Below are 16977 nucleotides of genomic sequence, written 5' to 3'. Positions count from 1 at the left end.
AACATATTTATACATGGCTTGGATCCTTTAAGTTCTGGTATGGAATTTAGGGGTCCCAGGTTTGCTAGCTTTAGCCAAGCCATAATGACATACATTCCCACTACTAGCCATGCTAGTAAGCATGGCTAGTAGTGGGATGCTACTGGCAAACCTGTGGGATGCTTTTATTGTGAGGATATAGCGAATGCAATGTGTAAGAAACCAAGCTAGCTACACTTCATTAGCGGTGCTATTCTTCGGTAAAAAATGCCTCATCAACCAGCACATTCCGTGCTATTTGGTCAGAAGATCAGTTCTAATATTGCAGGGAGGAATGGCACAAACAGAGACAGCCACAGGCCTTTACTTTAAACAACTTACTGTAAACCTTGCATTGCTGTGGGGTGCAGTGGAAAAACCATTACCACAATTCCTTCTAGGAAGAAAAACCCTAACAGGCATCTGAATGTGTTTATTAAAAAACACGTCTACTTACGGGACGGTTCGCAGAGCTGCATCAGGATGTCTATCGGTGTTTCTAGCCCTACACGACCAGCCTGAAGCATCAACAGGAGCACATGCAGGCCTCCGGAGTGGATGAACACACTTCGACTGTCCTCACACATCAGTTCAGTGCGGAGGTTCTCACGCGCCTGGGCCAGCACATCAGCTGCAAACAGGAGAGAAACACACACACACACAATCAAAGACACTTGTTTTCAAATGAGTTCAGTGCAACAATAGCATTGTAGACTTTCAACTGAAAACGCAGTAATAAATTCATCCTAATCATAAAGTGCCAGGATAAGAATAAGAACTAAATTGTGACATTTTATATTAGAAATAATTCCAAATGGCAAAGGCTTGTAATGCAAGTATTTAAACAAGTCCGTAAGTATTTGGACAGTGCGTGATTGTGTAATGTTGTCTCTGAACACCACCACAGTGGAACTGAAGGATATGCAACTAATTATTTTTTAAACGTAGTCCGTCTATTTTTTACAGGCTCAAAATTAAGTGGGCAGTTTACTGATAAGCAGTTTCAGGTGTGGCCCGTTTTCTCAGAATCTTATTGCAAAATGAGGAGATGAAAGTTCTGGAGTTGATTTCAAGTGCTGAATTTCCATTTTGTAGCTATTCATCAACAGTCACATCCATATGTGATCCAAAGAGCTGTCAATGCGAGTGAAAGAGGCCATCACAAGACTGAAAAAACAAAACGGGCCCATCAGAGAGAAAGCAGAAACTTTTAGAGTGGCCACATCAACAGTGAAGTACATTTCTGAAAAGAAGTAATTCAATGGCGAGCTCTGCAACACCAAAAGGCTTGGAAAACGAAGGATGACAACTGCATGTCTAGATGGAGACACAAGAGAAACCCTCCACAACATTTTGTCAAGTCAAGAACACTCAAGTAGGTAGGTGTTTCCTTTTCAAAGTCTTCAATCAAGAGACACCTTCACTAATGTAAATAAACAGGGTTTACATGAAGATGCAAATCACTGGTAGCACTCAAGAATAGAAAGAGCAGTTTGGACTTTGATAGAAAACATCTTAAAAAAAAGCCTAACAAGTTCTGAAACAGTTTTCAAACAGTTGAAGCGAAGCTGAACTTGAATTAGAACGATGGGAAGAGAAGGGTATGCAGGAGGAATTAAGGGCGCAACATCCAAAGCATATCACATCATCCGTCAGCACAGTGAAGGCAGTGTTATGACAGTGTTATGGAATGGGCACGAATGCTGCTGTGAAACTGGGTCACTGTTGTCTATTGATAATGTGACAGCTGACAAAAGTTGCAGGATGAATTCTGCCACGTATCGAACTATACTTTCTGCTGAGAGTCGCGCAAATGCTGCAAAAGTGGGACGGTGCTTCACTGTACAGGACGACGACCCGAAACTCACTTCGAAGACAATAAAAGAGCTTCTTAAAGCAAAGAAATGTAATGTTCTTAAATTGCATTCACCTGTTTTCAACCTAGTTAAGCTGCTTTTCCCAAACTGAAGACAAAACTAAAGGCAGAAAGAACCACAAACAGTAAAGGCCTGGCAAAACATCTGAAGCAAGGAAGCTTAGCATTTGGTGACATCCATGGGTTCCAGACTTCAAACAACTTGATCCAAGTCATAAAAATAATTCTTACATTTAGAATTGTGTTAGTTTGATTATTTTTGAGCCCATGAAAAGGGACAGAAGACGGACAAAAGTCTGTATTTCCTGAATGGGTAATTCCAGATTTTTTAGTCTACACTAGATTAATGAATTTCAAATCCACTGTGGTCTACAGATAGCCTAGCCATGCTACACCCATGTTTCTGACGGCACAAGGTTCTTAGCCTAGCTTAGCTAGACTGTATTCCCGTTATAAGGGATATACGGGAATACGGTCTAGCCCTCCTCCACTGACACATTTTGACAGGTTTTCAAGCTCCGAGCAGATCAGACCGAACCAATCAGAGCACCAGAGGCGGGAGTTAACGATGCGACCGCAACAGAGCGAGGTTTCTCTCGTGTGCTTTCCTCTGTTTTGCACGGGCTGAATTTGTCCTTAAAACCTCAACAAGAAGCAGCTCTGAAAGCTTTTCTTTTTAAAAAAGGATGTATTTTTAATTCCGGCAGGCTGTACGATAGAATGCGTAATGCTGCCCTCCACTGTTGAAAGGGAGAGCTTAGATTTTCCTCAGGACCCCTGTACGGCGAAGGAAGCTGTTAAAACTACAAAACATCATGGCGGAAAGGCAATTGTTAGGTCGCTTAGTGATTGCGTCACACATGTGTTACGCTGATTGGCTCTCTCCAATTCAAGCTGTGATCGGTAGTCCCGCCTCTGGGCTAGATTTGGTTCAATGGAGCAGTTCCAGACTGACTTTATGTGTAATTGTAATACACAATATAAAGGTTGTCTGGTCCCCAGGCAACAAGGTTCTAGGCACGCTCGACAGGGAGGGAGGCGGGCTAAAAGGTTGTCTATCAAATCACTCTGCAGCAATTGGGTAGGTATGCAACCAATCATCGCAACGAATAGGCTCCTGGAGCGCCGGAAATCAGAGGATGCGGTAGTTCGGTTAAGCCTTATTTATAGAGTCAATGGGTGAAGCTCAAGTATATTACAAACATGTTAACAGAAAGATTATTCAGAGTCGGTGCTAATGGAGCTCAACGACTGTTGTCGTTTTTGTTGTCGACCCTGGCAGAGAATTAAATTCGCTGCCATGTGTTGTCTAGCGCGGCTAGGCTAGTTCTTTCCGGTTGTTTCTGTCAGAATCGTCACGTCTCTGTCGTCACTTAGTTACGCCCACCTTCTGACTCTACACTTCATGGTGATTCATCCGGCCAGTTGTAGGAGAATCCAGCCTCGAGCCTTATGGAGGGTAACTAGACCCACCCTGGCAGAGAATTAAATTCGTTGCCGTGGGTTGTCTAGCGCGGCTAGGCTAGTCTACAGAGACAAAAATCACAAAGATTTTCTCACTACTGATGAACACGACTATACATTTTTAGTGTATTAACTGCTAAGCAACAGGAAAGCACTCATCCACAAACCTTTTCCCATCTTTTTCCCCATTCCACTCGCCTCCACTGTACTTTGGCCATAATGCCTCAGTGCTGTTCTCGAGTAGAAATATTTTCAAATGCCCAAAAGGACTGGATTTATATCTGACATGAGATAAAAGCCTTTTTTAATTTTTTTGGACCAAGTTTGGTTTAGCTGTGCCTCAGAATGGTACCCGTTATGTGTTGGGAAAAAAAAAAAAGAACTGCAAATACTTGGGAGAAGAAACATCTCTCCATTATACTCAATTTGGTTTCATGTCACTCCAGAGAAAGGAAGAAAGAAGCAAACCTGGTAAGCAGATTGACAAAAATAGTCTATATAGACATACCGAAGGAGCCCTCAAGTATTACAAGCAGATGGAAGGTCATTTCAGAAGAGAGGTTCATAAAATATGTCAGGATATGTAGGGTGAACCCAGGGAGTGCACTAGGATTTATAGTGTTAGAAGACAAGGAGCTCCTTGGCCTTTTCAAATATGTGCATCAGAATAAGACGAAGACCCTAAAGGCATGCCAGCAGCTCTTTACGGCTATAAGCCTGATTGTAAAGAAAACCCAGTTGTTAATTTAGATCCAAACTTTAATTGAATTGCCAATGTAAAAACTGTGATAGATGGTATAATCGTGCTGTCACACCACCACTACTAATAATAAAACAACAACAATAAGTTGACATTTTAGTGTAGATCAAATGGCTGCCAGCTGACTGGCAGACAGACACTGACCTTTGAGCCACACAAAAACATGTATATGTCCTAAGAAGCTGAGTCAAACCATACATAGCCACCATGTGATAGATGGAGTAAACACAGAAATCAATGACATGCAGTGCATTTCAGTTTTCATCATCTCTCCTCTGTACTCCAACGAGCATAAGGGGACAAACTCATTGTATTTCAGGTCACAAATAAGTCTCAATCTGGATTTTAAAGGAATCTGTCAAGTTCTGTCAAGACCAGGAAGTCTGCTGTCAAATCCAAGTGTGGTGCTTTATGTTTTGGGTCTTTCACCATTAAATTATATTACTAACTAAATATTTCCAATGTTAAATTTGTTAACAGAGTAACAATTAGGGTAAAGTGGTGTAGTACAGATGTAACAAAAGCTCCTTAAATTGCAATTGAGAGCAAAATAATCCAATAATATCCCATGAAAACTACTTTTGTCTCTTAGTTCTTGAATCTATTCGTGTCCATGTTTCAATGTTTGTTTGTAGCAGCAGTTAAATAGGACCTGCACATTATAACACAGACGGTATTTAAAAAAGCCACTATCATAACAAACTAAAATTAGATTCATATTTTTTGTTCTGATGCATATGAGTAACCTACAGCCCCTCCATGCAAATTCACCACACTGATGCACAAGCAGGTACAGAGTCACCTACAGGTCATGCAGCTGTGTAGTGGATGATTATTCTATAGTAATTCAGGGGTTAAGTTTTAACAGTCATAGACTTTTCAGTCATCCTAAGGAGATGCTATTCTTTGTGGCGTTGTTTTAACAGTTCGTGCAGCGGGTGAATTTTATGTGACTAAAGCTTGGAGAATTTTTGTCACTTGTTCTCGTCACATTACGACAAAAGTGCGGTCGATTTACATTACTGGTGATTTTTCGGATTTCAATCGTTGTCAGCTGTGTTTTATCAGTTTGGAGAGTTTTAGAGAATCTGTCAGCCTTCAGGCTGCTCCAGCATTTTTGATTGAAGGTCTATCTTGGCGCTGCTATTTCTTTAATACTTAACAGAAAAGTCAAAATGTTCTAAACAGCTTCTTTTGATTGTGGTACAGTGTTAGGGTTTAGAGTAGAGACGAGCCGATGTTTAAAGATTATGCGTGTCTGTGTGTGTGTGTGTCATGCTGAGGAAATAAAGCAGTGACAAAGAACTTTGAGGTAAGTTGTGTCTTCCTTGGCTGTCTTGTTCGATCTGTTACACCTGCAGTGTTTTGTTTTTATTACATACACTACTGTTTAAAAGTTTGGGATCACCAAGACAATTTCATGTTTTCCATGAAAATCCACACTTTTATTCATGTGCTTTATTCACTTTTATTCTGTAATTTCTCCCTTTGCAAAGTCATCCCACCAGTTTTGGCCCGCAGACCATATGTTTGACACTCCTGCTCTAGACTGTATGTCTGATTAATTTAATGTTATCTCTGTTGAAAAAAAATGCTTTTCTTTCAAAATAAGGACATTTCTAAGTGGTCCCAAATTTTTGAACGGTAGTGTATATTGGCCATCAACAGTTGGCCAGTCCTGAGATGGGTTCTCATTCATTGGAATGAGAACCCGTCTCAAAACCTTTGACAAGGGGTGTACCTTAGGGAGTGTAATAAATGGATGTGTGACAAAATAACTAATATAACAGTATAAAATTTGCATAGGTATTTACATAGACAAGAACTAAACCAACAATTAAAACATTTTTGTGGCCCACTACCCTCTATAAAAAGAATGGGTAGCCCACCAACATTGTAGCACCCGGCTCATAATGCAACAATCTCTATAGAAAAATGTAACTACACTGAAATATTAACAATATCTGCAGTAATCAACATGTAGCTGGCCAATCAGCTAAAAAAAGGACAATCCATAATTTGGCATTCATGGCAAAAGGGAGTGGTGTGTAGTCACTCTCACACCATCCACTGGACTCGTGTTTTGCAACATTGAGTTTTTTCTGGTCGTCTCAATTTTGAAATTTTTGGAGGCAGAAGTGATGAGTGAGGGGTGGATGTGACTGAGAACCCAAGAACACTATGTACGCCCATATGAAGTGACCTGTCAGTCACAAGGTAGACACGCTGTCAAGTATACCTAGCTTTATCGTCCATTTCACTATAAATGAGACCAATATTTACAAAATTAACATCATACTAAATTGAAGACGATTAAAAACTTGTGAGACCATAAACTCTTTAGGAAAGGGTTTACTTAGGTCATAAATTAAATGAGAAGTAGGATCACTGACTTATATGCAATCAGAAGTCTTCTGTAAACCAGTGGAGCAGCCTCCTACTGGCTGCAATCTTATCTGCTAGTGTTCTGTCTGTTGTCTATTTCATGCTCGGCCTCTAGTGGTGCAGGTAGTCGATAGCGGTGCATTAATAGAGAATTTCTGTGTCAGAAAAATGAGCTTATCATGGTGGTAGTAAAGATCATACTTTTGAGACTCCAAATACAATGGTATATCTTAATACTATGATACCATCCACCCTACTATCCATGAACCTTCTTTAATATTTGCATTTATCAAATATCATGTCAAACATAGAGCGCAGATGTGCTTTCAATAATACCTTGTGTAATGGTGCGTAAGATGATGAGGATGGAAAGAATACGTGTGTGAGGACAAGGGCTCTGGTAAAGGGGAAAACTCCTGAAGGGTCCAGTTGCTTCAGTGCAGGATTTGGGCAGGTCTGGATCTAAGGACTTCGGCATTGTTGACTGGACTGGGGGCTTCGACACTTCCTCTCCTATCCGCCGCAGAGTGGCAGATAATGTTACATGCTGTACAGAATACACAGAAACGCAAACTTTGATGCTCTGGTCATAGCAAAAAATCATTAGCTACACCTGTAATAAGTTATCATTGTTGTATAACTGTCAAAAATAGGAATTAGATGCCAACAATGATCTTCATCAAACATCCGTGTATAAAACATGAGGTCAGCCTGACAGGAAGCCAAAAGACTTCTTCTCTGACTTCTCCAAATAAGCGATGGAGCCAATAAATCAGTGCAGTAAACTACAGCTACTATCCAAGATTTATGTATTTCCAAACCAATGGAGAGCTAGTGGTTTTCAGACTCACTAGATTCCACTTTTCATCTACCATTCCAATTCCCCAAAGTCTCCAGTGGTTCACTAACAATCCTTCACTGTAGGTCATCTCCCTGCCTCCATTTATGCGCTGTGGTCCAGTGCTGGTTGGTTTTCATCTTAAACATGAACACATATTGCAGCAATAAGGGCGCATGTGATTCCAGTTGAACTTCAAGCATTTCACTGAGCAGATATGACATAACCTGACAAACAAACATGAAGGGGCCAGGCTCCCCTCAGCAGGCTGAGAGAAGAGGACTGAAGCATGGAGATGGATATAAAATAAGAGCCCAGGGGCAATGGGTGAAGGCTGAAACTTAGCCAATGGCCGGAATTTTGAGGTTAAACAATAAACAGAACGTAAAGGTTGAGCACTAGAAGTGGGTTTTAGCCTATAAAGTGGGATTGGGCAATCATTTTAAAAATGTCTCACCTGTCACTTTACCAACTGGCAATTGCTGATGCACAGAGGTTACTATGAAGAGCTCTCGAGCGGCTGGTAGCTATGTGGTTAAATCAGTGACGAGGACACACATCCTTATCTAGATGTTGTTCAACACACAGAGTCAGGCAGGGGTCTTTAGAAAACCAAGCTTCTCATCTGAACACAAGATGGAACTCGACAGGACCCCAAACATTAAAGACTGCCATGCTGTGCAGGGAGATGTAGCAATAAAGTGGATATCCCCCGCCTCAAGTGAATGTGTACTTGTGAGGCGTAGATGAGTGTTAAAAGAAAACTGTTCCACGTTTGTATTCTGCTGCATGTTGTTATAAAAGTGAGTTTTCTGTTTGTAGAAAAACACTCCTCTTCTCTTGTAAGGCCAAACATGAATAATGAGGGAAGCTTCAGGCCACCTGCATCTTGTTATGGACAGTTATATATTGTTAACACAGAGGATGGATGCTGCTGAAAACTAGACTCATCCAAAACCATTTTTTTAAAGAACAAACTGGCTCTTTTTTTGATTTATGTTCCTTCTGGCAGCCATGTGGGAGATCTGAAGCTTTCAAACAAGGGCATACCTCATAAATAATGGAAATGGGATTGGTCTCAATATCAGGAAAAAATAATGTTATCAATTACAAGCCAATCAGTTAAAAAAAAAGCAGTTTCTGTTACGGTAGTACTTGCACTCTTGTCTTGGTTATAGCATTTTTTAATTATGTAGCTCAGGTGATGTGGTTTGTTTACAGTGACTACTCACTGAAAGAGATCAACAAACTGAAGAGTGACTGTGCAGCAATTTTGGTGGAGTGATTTCTTTCAACAAAAACATGACTAGCATGACTAACTAACGAGAACAACTCCTAAATGTCAAATATAATGCTGATTGATTAGTCGCTACTTCAACCATGGTTTTTGGCGAAATCTGGTAAAAAAAAGAAAACAAAAACTGAATAGCCACTACCCCACATTCTCCACTTTCACAGATGCCACACAGTAAACGTTTCAGTGCATCTAAAACTACTAGCACAGTTTACCAACAAAAATAATTTTCACCTGTTTGCTGTCATCCAAGTGTCTCAAAGCCCAGTAAATGAGGCGAAGAATGTTGAGCAGAAGGTTGGGTTCTGACAAAGGAGTGTGGTGAAGCTGATCTGCCATTAATGGCAGCACCTACGGATATAAAGATAATTTACAGCTTAATTTCAGTCTAATGTTGTTAATGTCTCGTCATCTATTGCTCTTTTGTGGTTGTGACACCAAATTGTGTGTTGGAATGCAGCTGAAATGAAATCAAAACATCAGAGTGATGCTACATTGAACACGTCACCTTGAGACATCTCTCACTGAGTACAACCTCCTGAGGCAGACACTGGCCTACACCTTTCAGTTCATTTCCTGCTACTGATGAGAACATCTGTCCATCAAGTACCCAGTCCAGTAGAAGGTCCAGGAGCTTTAGAGATATGAGACTTGAGCTGCCCTGAAGGGAGAAGGGTTTAGGGGAAAAAAAAAAAAAAAAAAACAGGTTCAGTTATACTGCACAAGTAGCAACTTGCCACTGACTGTGTCAAGAAAAGGCAAGGGTAGTTAGACTCTCAGTGGTCAAGTTCTTCAATCTGAAGTATTGGAACATACAAAGAATTCACTAGAATGTAACTTCAAGCGTTATCTATTGACACATTTTGGGAAAAGGTCATCAAGATTATTTAAACAGGGCTTCTAATAATTTAACTGTGAAAAGTATAGAAAAAGAAACTAATTTAATTCAATCTCCTCTAAATAAAGAAAGAAAAAACCTTGACTTGACAAGTGCAACTGTATCCAGCACAGTGCATTCGTCTTCATCAACAAGTGTGATGATAACTTAACAGAATCACAAACTATGATTTATCATGTCAGCTGGCAGTATGAGTGTGGTTTGTGGAGAAGGACTGCTGCGCTGCTTCCAGTTTGGATATGTGTAAATCAGCATGTTAGTGTTTGTCTAACCATGCCAAATGACATGCTTCTTTTTTCAGTGAACACATTAACAATAAATTAAGTAACACAGTTGTAATCACAGCAAATCCGCAAATTCTGGAGACTGGTTGTACATTGAATTGTAAAATGGAGATACAGAGAATTGTTGCTGTACCTTCTCGCTGGGTTTTCCAGAAGCGGTATTTTTCTCCTTTTTGAGTGGTTGAATACATTCTGTATTCTTCATGCTTCCTTTCTGATGGCCTCTTGATGGTATGCTCTGCTCGTACTTCCTCTGAATTAATTAAATAATTATAAATATCTGCTTGAGCTTGTCACCAAAGACAATAGATATTAAGAAAATCACATTAAATAATCACATTAAATTATTGCTACAATGGAATGCCCTCAGACAGCACGCAGACCAATGTCAAAAGCTGACTGTCAGACTAAAAGCCAATACCTGACCGATTTTCCTATTAATATGCATTTATAGAGAACACAAATAAAAATAAAATGTGTTGCCACCTGTAGGTTCTCAAGTCGAGCCTGCACCCTCTTTGACTGGCTCTCCAGCTTCTTATTCTGTTCACTGATCTCATTCACCTGTTGAGTTAGGAAAAAAAGAAAACAGTGACTTAATCTGAAATGCAAACCCAGTGGACATAAAATCTACTTTTTAATCAATACATATATATATATATATATATATATAAAAAACTAAAAAGTCTAAAGCAGCAACAAATTATTGTTCTCTTGATGCTCCCAAAAAACACTTCAACCATCAAAGCAAGTGTTGACTAAGTGATTCTTTAGTGTTGTATATTTCAACTTCAAAATAATTATGTTGTAGTGCCACCATGTGGACCAAGATACTAACTGCTTGGTATTCCCCTGCATGACTCCACCCACGACATAGTTAAAATCTCTTCCGTTACTTTCTATGTTTTGGAAAAGGAAAATTCCAGTCAAGCATCAGCTTGTTCTTGGTACAGTAGACACATATCAGAATAAGTTGCTATAGTCTTCATTTTAGATGTGCTTTAGATGTTCAACACAAACAAAACACTGAACTAAATGTTCAGACTAATTAACACTGTAATAATAGAACTGTGATCATAACACAGCCAAGTTTAGATCCTCGTGAATATTAATATTGCTATATAATATATATTAGTAGTATTGGCACGGTCCTGAAGTCTGTCCACGAGATCCCTGGTTTGTGTTCCAGCCTGGGCTCTTTCTGTGAGGAGTTTGCATGTTTTCCCTGCGCAGTGTGGGTTTTCACAGGGTTCTCCAGCTTCCTCCTACAGTCTAAAAACATGCTGAGCTTAACTGGTGATTCTAAATTGCCTGAATGTGAGTGTGCTTGGTTGTCTGTCTCTGTGTGGCTCTGTGATAGACCTGTCCAGAATAAATCCTGCCTTCACCCTATGTCAGCTGGGAAAGGCTCCACCAGCCGTGACCCTACACACAATTAAGCAGTGTATAGATAATGGACGGATGGAAAATAACTCAAATATAAAACCATCTTTGAACACTTCTAACCTGTTTTTTCATGTTGTCATTCAGCTCCTTGATTGTGTCGAAGCTGGATTTGAGCCTCTTGTTCTCTTTAGTCTTTTCTCGAAGAAGATCCTGCAGCTGGTTCAGTTCTTGCTGATGTTTCTAGTGAGACACAGTTACGGTATATATTCATGCATAATGAAAAAGGTTGCCACACCAACAATTCCTGAGCATCAATATTCTTCAATATTAAATTGGGTTTTCCATTTAATCCTACATGACACTGTCCATGTCTTCACCGAAAGGTCAGATGGTCGTGTGACTGCAAATTAAATCAAACCAGTCATGTTTGACCCATTGAAATAGTCTGAATATTTGATCTGGGGAGCGTCAGAGGCTAAGAATGAAAGGTTCAAAGATCCTCACAAAGAAGTTTAAACACTGGATCATAGATTATTAAGTGCAGGGTTAGAAAGAGGGTGAAGAAGATATGGTAAAGAAATAGACTAGACATCCCTTTTTGTAAATGTGATGGATGGTGTGTGTGTGCATGCATGTGTGTCTAACCTCCTCTACAGCCTGAATGCGAGCACGGACCATCTCCTCTAGCCCAGTCAGCCTCACCAAAGCCTCTTCCTTCTTTTTCAGCCTCCTTTCTTGCTCAAACAATTCTCTTTCCCATTGCTGCTGACTTTGTCGCTCTGCCTAAAAACACAGAGACAGAGAGAGAGAGAGAGAGAGAGAGAGAGAGAGAGGGAGAGAGGGAGAGAGGGAGAGAGGGAGAGAGGCCAAACCAACTTCTGATTCTAAAAGTGAAAACTACTGATTACAAAACAGAAGTATGGGACGAGGTACCCCAAATACGTGGGCACCCTTATCCAGTCATTTCACAAACATCTTTCACTGTCCTCTGACTCTCTTCTTCACTTTTCTGTCCGCTATTTTGACTTCATTCTCACCTTCAGCTGTTCGTAGATTGTCATCATCTCTTGGTAAACCTTTGCTGGTACTACGGAAGAGAAGCCACACGAGGCAGGGAACTGTCGAGCAAACTGCAACTCTCTGTCTCTGTCGGTTTCCTGGGACCCGGGACTACCATGCAGACAGGAGGGCAAGGTCACATCTGGATAAGTAGAAGAAAAGTGATGCCATAGTGCAGTTAATTATGCTCTTGTCAAGCTATCGGAGGGAAATTGATTATTTTAAATGAATGTTTTTCCTCAGGATGCAGAAACTGTAAAACAATTTTAACTTCTGAAGTAAAGTGGCAATTTGTCATATCTTCTACCCCAGAAATCACAAACACTCGTAAATGGTAAAGTGCTTATCATACACACCTGTTTCTGTAAGCAGCACCTGAGAGTCCTGAAGCGGGACTAATGTAGAATCTGCACTCAGGTCTTGATCACTGTCATGTAGACTGTGATCATTTCCCAACCTATACAGATGACAGCAGCATCTTTTGGTCTGGGCATAATACTTATAGCAAACGTGCAAAATTGTCCTTGTGGTCACTTACTGGTCAGGATAGTTGGTAACTGTTTTGAAAAGCTCACGTAAGGCCTCGCTGTAGCTTTTCAACTCTTTGCTTGGCTGTTTGGACCTTTGGGCCAAAATGCACCTCTGTAATGCTTCTGAAAAAGTAAACAGAAAGTAATATTAAGACATTTCTAATGTTTATAGTTATTATTGATATTTAGATTTTACTTAATCTCATAGCATTTTTTAGATGAAATGCAGATCTGCACAGCATTGAAGTAGTTAAGCGAGTGATGTGAATCTTTTTCCTTGCATCAGCAAAGAAGTGGTTGAACTTGAGGTGGAAAACATATCTTTAGTGACGTTTTCAGTCAATTGATGAGATAAGCTGAGGGTTTTAAAAGTAAAATGGCACAACTGCAGTTCATTTAATGTTTTCTTCTTTAAGTTCATTAAAAAAAACAGCATTATATTTGAAGAAAGGGTTACTGATGCACATTTATTATCAAGCATAACAATATTTAGTATCAGCCTCTTTTTACTTCAAAAACAAGAATGTGTTCGACTTGTCTACAGCAAATGACTGAATATAGTAGGTGTAACTTACTGTGTTGAAAAGATGTGCTTACTGTTTGTATTTACCATTTCAAACTGGTCAAATGGTGTGGCAACTCTCAGTGGGTACATGTCCTCACATGTATATACAATGGAGGACAACAGAGCAGGTGAGGACAGTAAATGTATGAGAAATGACATCCTCGAGAGTGAATCAATCACAGCTATAAATAATTGTGTACAAACTTGGAGACTTGCAAGAATCCAAACCAAAAACGGTGGTAATCTAACTGTACGGAGACCCTGTGTGAAGGATAATACACTTACCATCTCTGGTTCCTGAGGTTATGTATTCTGACGGTGGAAACTAAAGAACGGAGCACAGAAATAGCATTTTGATATCACTTTATGCCATATCCACAACTGGTAAAAGGCAAATGTGAAAGCTGTTGCGGCTAATTGCTCAATTAGCTACAGGTGTGCTCAAGTTTAACTACGTTACAACAAGCAGAGAGTGAACAAAACTAATTTGGGCAATTTAGCTCTTCTGAACAAAATGTTTCTTCATAGAAATGACAGAGGGTTTTGGGGATAAACAGACAAACCATTAGTTGCGACAGAAAATAGTGAGCTAAGGTTCATTTCACCAGCTTTAACAACGAAAACAAGCTCGGTTAGCACAACTATCGATACCACACAAGCTAAATTTTTTTGTCTCTACTTGAGGCTGACGTAAAACTCAGACCTGTTTCCTCCTCTCCAGATATTTCTGCTTAAGCTTGTCCAATTCGTCAGCTTTGTCGGTATCCTTAAACTGCTGGTTCATAGCTTCAATAACTGTGTCTAAAGTCGACCAATAATTCTGGTTCGTCTGTGTACGTTCAGACACCGGTAATGTAAAGTTTACATAAAGTAAAATAAATATCCGGTTGAATTTTTCAAAATAAAGCACCTTCTTAGGGATACAGCTATGGAAAGGGAGAAGACAGTGATTTTTGTATTCTATTTGATAAAAGTGGTGTTTTTATAAAGTGGAATATTTTTTATGTCTTTTACTGCTTTTGTGTATTTAACGATTTCTTCACGTAATCCTTATAGGAGATACATTATTTTTACAATTCCGGTGTTGTTGTGTTTACATCCGCTGACTTCACGTAGCTCCAACAAGCCGTGGTTGTTGACTGAAAGCAAAACACAATCCAAACTTGGCGGATAAATAATCATGTGATGCTTTAGCGGTGGAAAACAGCGCCCACTAGTTGATTTTGTATCTATTCTAATATATACAAAATGTTTCAGCAGAAATCATTGTTTAAGCTCAGCACAGGACAATAAATCGTCTGGAGAAAAGTGGAAGAACAAAGGAAGAAGAACAGGTAAACTGGATACACTTTGTTTTAAAAAAGAAAGAAAGAAAGAAAGAAAGAAAGAAAGAAAGAAAGAAAACAAAAAATCCTACTGAATCTTTCGCATTTGATAACTTACTATGAGACAATGTTTTTGTGCTATATTTTGTTTTTTGAAATATTATTTTTACATATTCAAATGAGGCGTTTTCTACCTAAAATGCACTGATTTGCATTCATTTTCAAAACAGAAATGTGATCACTGCATGCAAATTTGTTTTTTTATTCTGTTGTACAGATGTTGCGTGTTGGGAGTAACAGAGACTTATTCCTCAATGTCAGAAAGAAAGGATAGAAACAGTTTTAAGCTGCATTTATGTTTTTGGTCAGTGTCGACAATAAAACTGGAAACTTTGGTTAACGTAAGTGCTACTGAAGTGGAAATTTCTGAAAAGAACATATTTCCACGGAACAGCCTTCAAAGATATATATTATTTTAGAAATCTACAGATGCCAATGGACAAAGTGCAGAAAAATATCAACCTAAATGTGCATTTTTGGATGATTTCTCCTCAATAGTCTGAAAGAAGGCATGTTATTAGAGCAAAATATTGTGTGATTGTTGGTAACAACCATTAACGCAAAAATAGTTATATTCAAACACTCCTTTACCATTTTCTTATACCTTATTTGGTTTCTCAATGCTCTGAATATACTGCATGGTGCATATTTACATGAAAACAGTTCTTTGATAAATGCCTCCTATATTGTCATGCCAGACCGCTTTAAATTAACAGAATTTTAATTAGTTTCCCTTTTACTGCTCCAAACACCCACTTTAGCATACTTTAATTCTGCTATGATGCTTGGTTTATAAATGAGAAAATTTAATCTTAATTTCAGTTCTGGATGTCCTTAGGCTAACTATGTTTTTTTTTACTGTACTGTGACTGATGGATCGAAGGCCTTTCTTTCTTAGCTGCAGTGTAGTTACATCAATGAGCCAGTAGGTGTCGGTGTTCCATCAGTTTGCTGGATTGTCTTGGCACAAACAGCTTTACCAACAGTCCTTAACCCAAATTATTGACATAGATTGGCAAAAAATCAGGTAAATATCCCGCTTTAACATGCAAAACTGGTATATTTTCTATAAGTAGTTCAGATGTTTAAGATATTTTGTCACATATATCACAAAAAATGTACATATTAGTGCCACAATAGGGCATAGTTATGTTGCATGTATATTTTAAATTACAACAATGCAGATATAAACTGCCTTGTACAGTACAGAACATCTGTAAGGGATAAAACACAGTGTTTCAGCATTTTAGGAAGTAAATAGTGCCACAAGAGGTGATAATGACAGAATAAGAGTGAATGTCAAATAAATTCCTTAAGAATTTTGCAATCCCATCATGGAAAATGTAAAAATACTGTACCACAATGCTACTAAGTGCACATTGGCTGCACCCTCCGAAGTGCTACAGGGATAAAGTAAAGATTACAGGGATTCTTTGTTGAGTATATCTACAGATTAACCTCTCTGCCTCCCAATTGCCCCTCTAACCCACAACGTAGCATTTAGTCATTATGTTTGGCAGGCAGTGCCAAGTTTGCTCTTGACTTCAATAGTCTACAAGTAGCCTTTAAGATTAATGTCCCCTTTCTGTGTTTGGCTAATTAGCAGCCACTGCCATTAATACACATTCTCATGATTCCATCATTTTGTCCCTGCAGGCTTTTGCGTCACGTTGAGAGAAATTAGCCGGCAAGCATAATAACACAGATCTTCATTAGGGAGCTCTTTGCTTTTGTCCACTTTGTATGGAAATTACTGTTCTGTTATGTTAATTGGTCATAGCCATTCTGTCCATTTGTGCCAAAAGGAGACGGTGTTGGATCATCATTGGTGTGTGTGTGTGTGCGCAATAAGTTTTGATGGGTTGAAGGTTAGAATTCTGATGAGGTTAAAGATTAGGGTTTATTTCCTGTAAAGGTTAAAGACCTTGAAGTCAGGAAAAAACCTCAGTAATAAAACAATATCCACCTTTGAGTTATTAAGACTAATGAAATATTATTCTGTTCCTGTATATACTGCAACTAAAACAGCGCTCATGGACAGAAATGCAGGGCTCACATGGTCATAAAGAGCAGACACGGCATGCTTGGAATCTACAAGGCAGTCGTGTCTGTTTCTTCACTTTCTAATTTGACAAAAGCAATTCACATAAGATAAGATAATTGAGGCTGATTGTCACTGAACAGTGGGGCATTCATATGAAGCGCAGTTCTGCTCTTTATTGTTGCAGATTTTAT

The 16977-nt window shown here is 39.2% G+C and overlaps 1 protein-coding gene across 1 annotated transcript in view; it reads right to left on the bottom strand.

The window, feature by feature from the left end:
• The window catches only part of LOC110957560 (coiled-coil domain-containing protein 138), a 20564-nt gene extending 6359 nt beyond the window's left edge, over nt 1-14205 (bottom strand). Inside the window, exons 1-13 of the mRNA XM_022203617.2 lie at nt 14061-14205; nt 13643-13682; nt 12801-12915; nt 12619-12719; nt 12241-12404; nt 11849-11986; nt 11324-11443; nt 10304-10381; nt 9951-10070; nt 9144-9296; nt 8870-8986; nt 6840-7050; nt 476-649 (exon numbers count right to left, since the gene is read on the bottom strand). Of these exons, the coding sequence (XP_022059309.2) occupies nt 476-649; nt 6840-7050; nt 8870-8986; nt 9144-9296; nt 9951-10070; nt 10304-10381; nt 11324-11443; nt 11849-11986; nt 12241-12404; nt 12619-12719; nt 12801-12915; nt 13643-13682; nt 14061-14141 (1612 nt within the window). The 5' untranslated portion in view covers nt 14142-14205. The remainder of the gene's footprint in view (nt 1-475; nt 650-6839; nt 7051-8869; nt 8987-9143; nt 9297-9950; nt 10071-10303; nt 10382-11323; nt 11444-11848; nt 11987-12240; nt 12405-12618; nt 12720-12800; nt 12916-13642; nt 13683-14060) is intronic.
• Between the last annotated feature and the right edge of the window lie 2772 nt (nt 14206-16977).

Source organism: Acanthochromis polyacanthus, chromosome 14 (genome assembly GCF_021347895.1).
Source record: "Acanthochromis polyacanthus isolate Apoly-LR-REF ecotype Palm Island chromosome 14, KAUST_Apoly_ChrSc, whole genome shotgun sequence".
Taxonomy (NCBI): Eukaryota; Metazoa; Chordata; class Actinopteri; family Pomacentridae; genus Acanthochromis; species Acanthochromis polyacanthus.
Note: the sequence above shows the minus strand (reverse complement) of the source record. Positions and strands in the feature narration are given on the sequence as shown.